Source organism: Neopelma chrysocephalum, unplaced genomic scaffold (genome assembly GCF_003984885.1).
Source record: "Neopelma chrysocephalum unplaced genomic scaffold, ASM398488v2 Primary Assembly neopelma1_42b, whole genome shotgun sequence".
NCBI classification, from domain to species: domain Eukaryota; kingdom Metazoa; phylum Chordata; class Aves; order Passeriformes; family Pipridae; genus Neopelma; species Neopelma chrysocephalum.
The window spans coordinates 7753423-7760232 of record NW_020897701.1 but is presented as its reverse complement, the minus strand read 5'-3'; the positions used below and the strand labels follow the sequence as shown (position 1 = coordinate 7760232).

The 6810-nt window shown below is 34.3% G+C and overlaps 1 protein-coding gene across 3 annotated transcripts in view; it reads right to left on the bottom strand.

Annotated features, from left to right (window-relative positions):
* Positions 1-315: 315 nt before the first annotated feature.
* The window catches only part of SLC39A8 (solute carrier family 39 member 8), a 30052-nt gene continuing 23557 nt past the window's right edge, over positions 316-6810 (bottom strand). For 2 of the 3 annotated variants that reach the window (XM_027677136.1, XM_027677137.1), the window contains exon 8: positions 316-6249. In XM_027677136.1, the coding sequence (XP_027532937.1) occupies positions 6103-6249 (147 nt within the window). In that variant the 3' untranslated portion in view covers positions 316-6102. The remainder of the gene's footprint in view (positions 6250-6810) is intronic. The other variant, XR_003533244.1, reaches the window with a different exon arrangement.

Here is a 6810-nt window from a genome sequence, read left to right as displayed (position 1 = left end):
CACTACCAACATTTTTACAACCAAAAGGGGATCTGTGTTATCTTACTAATAATCTTACTTAAAATGGTCAAAAGCTTTCTGTAGAATATAAGAACTATACAGAAAATAAGTGAGGAAGAGAGACACTCAAAGTTCTGTGATTAACTTTACAAGATCTAACTAATTGCAGTAGATGAAAACCTGAGAAATAATTTCAAAATCTTCTCAACATCACACACAAGTATGATTCTCTCAAAGATAAAAAAAAGGAATATTATTTAAAAAGTTTTATTCACAAGACATTGCAAGGACAAAAAATATACAAATGAATACATAGCAATAACTTTTTTGTCTTACAGAAACAGTCAGGTTTGTGTTGTTGCATTTACTGTGAGACAAACACTTCATTAGCTTTCACCTATGAATCAGAAAAATGGATTTTAGTGCATTTTCTGTATCCTTTAGGCCAATGCCATCAAAGCCTTTTTGTATTCTCTAGCTAACTAAATATGCTTGACTCATATAATCTCGTTTTATGTTTCTTCTAATTAGATTGGGTTTTTCACTCTTTAGCACTAGGGGAATGGCACTGTGCATGTCGTCTTCTCAAGAACCAGCCTAACCAGAGATGACTGCTGCTGTTTCTCCAATTGACTAAGGCTAGCTGGATATAAATAAATTTTATTCTTGTCTTCCACTGTTTATACCACTGTTGTTCTACATAATATAATATAATATTTGGTGTACTAACAAAATTCTTTTATTGAAGAGGATTACTAATTATCATTATTTTCATTCTAATAGCTCAGGCATTGCCAAGACCAACTCCACAAAACACCACAAGGCTGATTTCAGCAACTTCATGGGTCCAACTATATTTTCTTAGCAAACGAAATCATGATGACCTCCTGCTCAGCACTTGCCAGGATGGTAAAACAGTAATGCGGAATGGGATAAATGTAGCTGTCATCAGGAGATACTGGCTGTGAATAATGAGGTAAAGCCATGATAAAACAGAGGGAGCAGAACTGAGGTGATCAGATTTTGGGAGTTTCCAGGAAGCAGTATGTTTTGATCAAAATTATTCTAACTACTATTTTTTAAAAGAAGGTGATAAAGAATCAAGGAGAATTTCTGATATTAGCTTTGGGGATGTCATCCATCTTCTCAAGTGTTCTAAAGAATAGCTAACAATTATAGACAGTAGGCTCATATTCTAATCCTAACTCCATTTCTTGTCTTCTTCTAGATAGGTATTTCATGTTTTTACTTACTTTCCTTATCTGTGAGCTATGCTGTTTACACAACCCCCCTTTTATGGGACAATTCAGGATCTAGATGTGAAATGAGTACATGAGAACTAAAGACTTCAATCTGAAGTCAACACAGGAACTTAATATGCATTGGATTTTATAGTGACAATCACAATTGAAATATTTTATATTCAAAAGTCATAGAAAAATCCAATTAAGCACAGGAACAAGGGCAGTACATCATAGTGAAGGTGGAATGTTTTTTCAACACTTAAAGTCACTAAATGATGACATTTTTAAACTCTAACACAGGCTAAGATTGCAAGTTAAAAGACCAAACAAGATAGCTAGTAAGCAGTAGGAAATGAACAACTATCCATGGAGGTAGTCAAGATAAGAAAGAGTGTCAAAGTTTTTTGTCCTCAGAGTCAGGAACTGGTATCTCTCTAAAGAAAATCAAATTTGGGTCCTATGAATATTTCATAGTGCTTCCACCCAGAGCAGCAGTTAATAGCTGTATTATGGAGAATTACATCATTGCCTAAGTTTACATGCTATTCATAAATTCAAGCTACATCTTCCCTGCAGTTCACTTCCTATGGCATTCTGTAGCTCCTATTTTTACCCCAAGCACTAAATGCCATGGCACTTAACTTTAAAATGGAAGAAAATGTAGAAACTGTGGAAGGCATTTAAATTAGAATAAAGCATTATGATCATAATAGCAATCACAAGACATGTAAACACATTATCTTCTTCAAAAGCACTGTAATAACTTTTAAAAAAAAGAGAGACAATATATTGGGTGCAAAATAAATGTAGATGGGATTAAGTCACAAAAGTAGAATGTAACTTTGCCTTTGACAGGTGCATTACATCTACTGCTAGCAGATCTTTGACTTTCTCTCTAGTCTTCATTTCAGCAACCTTTGTCAGCTTGACACACCTGTACATTTTGAATTGAACTGCAAGACAGGGAGATAAGTTTCTTCTCAAATCTCAGAGAGTTAACTTGTGCATCAAGTATTGTAAGAGCTGGTAAGGCAACTACAGCATTCCTGGAAAGTATGGGATATTACATTAAAATAAAAGTCAAGAGCTACAATACACATTCAGTGCATAGGTATACATGAAATGGTTTGGTGGCACCTAGAAATCTATACATGCAAAGGGAAATCCAAGTTAGTGCCCTGCTCCATATGTATTTTTGATTTGTGAAATACAACATGCATTTCTAGAGACAATTTTATTTCTATCATCGTATTCTTTAGTTGAACTTCCACTGAAGAATTTTGAACAATTTAAAACCTTTTGGAAATGGCCTCACAGCATCAGTGCTTTATTAGACCCATCACTTAGGCTGGAAGCTCAAACACCTGAAGCTGTTCCAACATACTCAAGGAATCAACTACAGCTGACTAGATCACATAACTGTAGATAGTAGAGTATGTCTCTTGTTATGTGCTGCTGTTCCTATAATCAGATCTAAGCAATTTTCACTTGGCTTAAACTACTTGTGGGATTATTTTTTTTTTAAGTTTCAAGGATTATGAAAGATTTTTTGAATTCTACCTGTGTAGCATTATTGTCTAAAGGAAATGCATGTTCAATCAATGTTCAATCAATGTTCTAAATTTAGCAACAAGTTACATGCTCAGAGACATTAAAACTTGGCTCAACATTACTTGAAATGTCTTCATTAGAATTGCATGAAGCAGAAAAACAGTCATCTAAAACTGTTTTCTCCCTGGATCTTAGTCACCTTCGAGTTTACACAGATGACATGCTACAGTAGAAGACAAAACAACATGGTAATATGTGAATCTGTTCGCCTATATACAGGTAAAATCAGTGGTTTCTTAAAAATTACAGATTGTGATGCAGAAATTAGCACACATAGTGGAAACATAGGAGATGTTTCCACTGCTATCATTAGCGTTACTGAATGCAATTAATGCATGTTCAAGTCATCTTTAAACCATATAGTTCAAGTTTTGTAGCTCTTTTTATTCAGGCAACACAAAGCTTCAGGAAGGCTACAAAAGTTAATGGAGCAGCAGGGCAAATACTTCAGCATAGAGAAGACCACAATGCATTCCATACTACTGTTAGAATGGGGCTGATATTTAGTTTAGCTGGTTGGTTATAGTTGAGACTAAATTTTTAGTTTGATGCCTTAAATCCTTATTCAGTCAAGAACTCATCAAAATGTCAAAAACAGTAACCCTAAAGTGCTGACCAAATTTTTGTGTTTATTTTTCCTGAAATCATAAATGATAATTATGTATGGCATATTTGACAGGCTTCCCCCACAGACCATTTTACTTATCTGCATATCCTGTCTTCAAGAGGTCAGAAGAACTCTAGGATTTACCCTTGTCCATCTTGTTGCTCTTTATACGCTCCTGGCTCCTTCTTTAGTGTATTATCAGCGGGGTGGGTGGGCGTGGGGAAGGCATTGTGGTATTAGATCTTTCCCCACCTCTAGTGAAATTTTCAAAAGTGTGTCTTAGGTCCTGAATCACATCATGAAAAAAAGGAAACTTTATGACAGTGATCTATTTACAACTGTATACTATCTATGACAGTATTGCCAACACAGAATATCTTCCCAAGTATATGTTAGATAATGCCTAACATTAGATGTCCAATAATTTGCCCTAAGGAAACAACATATACAAAAGTACGTAAGAGCCCTATGAAATTACATTACATGCTGAATTTGCACAACTGTTGAAAAGAAGGCTGAAGAGGTGGCAATTTAAGTATTGCAGATGACATTAACATGAAAAAGAATATGAAAGTCTTTCCCTCGACTAATTTTCAAACCTTTTGGGGAGTAACTATTTGCAGTCTTATTTGTCACAAAAAACCAGCATGTTTGCTCATCCTTCTTCCTCACTGGATGTATCTGCAAAGTCTAGGAAATCACTGCAAGTCCTAGAATTGGAATAGATGTATTTTATATGTACTGGACAAACAAATAATAATAGCAAAGATATACAGACAAACCTGCCCATACAGAAATCAAAAAACTTTCTTATGTACTAAATATCCAATTAGCAGAAAAGACAATTTGGTTTTTGACTAAAGCACTGCACAGAAAATCAGACTGTTCCATCTCTAGTCTGCTCTGTGATCTAAAAGTAGGTTATTTCAATGACTCGTTTGCCTCAGGTTTTCCTCCTTAGGGAGTTAATAAAAATCAAGTCTCCTTTGCAAATGTTTGGATTTAAAGGTGAAAAGTACCATGCAGGTATCTTATTAAAATAATCTGATGAACTAGAAATGGTCAAATTATTTTAAAAAGTCAATGAACATTCATAGTTACTATAATAAATTATTGTCATACTCAAGAGTAGCATTTACAAACAGCTTATATCCAAGGAATCAATAAGGAAGGAATTAAAGGAAAGACATGGAGTGGGAGGATTCTTCTTCACAGAAACTTAGAGAGCACAAAGTGACTAGTAAATGCTTTTTCCATACAGCAAATGTCATTGGCTACTATGATTACATTTTAACATTTATAACATATTTTAAAGTAAGTATCATTTACAACTTCTGTGCGGAAGAACAGACACCTAGTTATTTTCTCTAATGTAATTACAGATGAGATTCAAGTAAAATATTAAAATAAATCCTTTATCTGGTAGAAAATATATTTTAATAGAGAATTAAAAATAAAATATTTGTCCCTTCCTACAACCAGGAAATACATCAAAAAATAGTATCTTCTTTGAAGCTGTAAAACTTGCTTAAAATTCAATGAAAAAAGAAACTTACTAGAGAATGACATTTCCTTCAAAGCAAAGTGTTGATTGAAATGGACTATATTTTTTTATGAATTTCCTTGTGTACATCCTGTAACACTAAAGGTGATGAATTGTTTATTTCAGAAGAACTCATACATATAAGCATGATTTTAGAAAGGTCACATGCAACAGATTGTGATAAGAATTTGTATATTTTATTATCACTTACTTCCACTCAACTGCACATGAGGAAATTATTCAAATTACAAAAAAGCTTACTGGAATGTTGATTTTAGCAAGATTTTTTTCTAAATTCCACTTTGTGAAACTAAAATACCAATTTTTTTAAAGAGAATATTTGTGAAACTTAATTACAAAAGTTTATTATTTTCATAGAATACAAAATGCTTGTACATTTTAAAATACTCAATGTTTCTAAAATATTATGGAGTTGATAAAAGTCATAAATTTAACACAGGTTCCCTCTAATTAAAAAAAGTGGTTCTCAAAATAAATCAACAATTCCCTAGTGCACTTATAAAGAGAGAAGATCAAAAGCAGGAACTGCTATCTTTCCTTCCAGTGTTAATTAGTAGTAATTAAAAATCTTAGCTTCATTAGTACCTACTCTGAAATAATTTGATTTTTTTTTTTGGATGGGGAAAGGGGATGTTACACAGACAAATTCTGCATGAAAGTCAGGAAAATTGAAACTGCTTGCCTTCATCACAGTTAAAAAAGGGTATGAAACTCTGTTATTTTCTTTTAAATACGCATCTTCCTTGTACACCTCAGCTTTCAGTTGGTCCTGAGTTGCATGTATTGCATTATTCTACTGGCCAAGTAACATCCTTTCTCTATGACAGTTCAGATATGTCTGATAATTTTAAGTAGACATAGAAGTACTAGCACTTTTTTTTTTTGGCATTGTACAGAAGTTGACAGCTCCTGCTATTTGGATTGACTGCAAGTCCTAAAGAAGAACTTCCTATATTTGGGGCAAGAGGGATAGGATGGGACTTGTCATTAATGAATGTCCCTTTATGGATTTCAAGGGTCTTCCATTTGCAATTTACTTCATGTCTTCAATAATGATTCCATTTTCACTTGCATTATCACAGCTCAATATTTCCTGCATACAAGGTGATCATCAGTATAGCAGTAAACCCCGTTAGCAAACCAGCATTCTGAATAAGGAAGAATGTAAGATCCATCTTTCTTCCTGTCACTTTCTCCCGCAGCATATCATTCATCTCTGGGAACTGGAAAAAAAGGATATTTTTAGGTAAGTATTGCCATCTCGTGGTGGCGTGCTTTATTTAAGGCATTAAGAACTGAACAATATTGCTACTTTGGACTGTGTATTAGAACTAACAGAGCATGAAGGCAGTCACAGGAACAGGTCAGCCTAATTACCCTGAAAAACTGCTCCACCAAGGATGGTGAAATGAAATGGTGCCTTGCTCCTCTCTATTGAGATTTCACCTGGTTGTCTCTCATGCAAATTTTCCCTTTGTGATTCCAGCAGTCTCCTAGGTTCTAATTGTTGGTTCATATGTTGCTAGGAGCAGCTGCCCTTGTATTACTAAATGTTGCGTTCCTTCACTAGCATAAACAGAGAAATCCTTCTTCAGGACGTGGAAGATTAGGATTTCTTTTGCTTTATGTAAAGGCAAAAGAAGTGAAGATGAAAACAGAGACAATTCCTCAGAAATAAGAAAGTACGTGTAGAAAGTCTGGTGGGCTTGTGAGGTCAAGCAAGAAGAAAGAAGACTGGTGTGAAAGTGGTGCTAACACATGCAATATTACATTACAGAGCAATG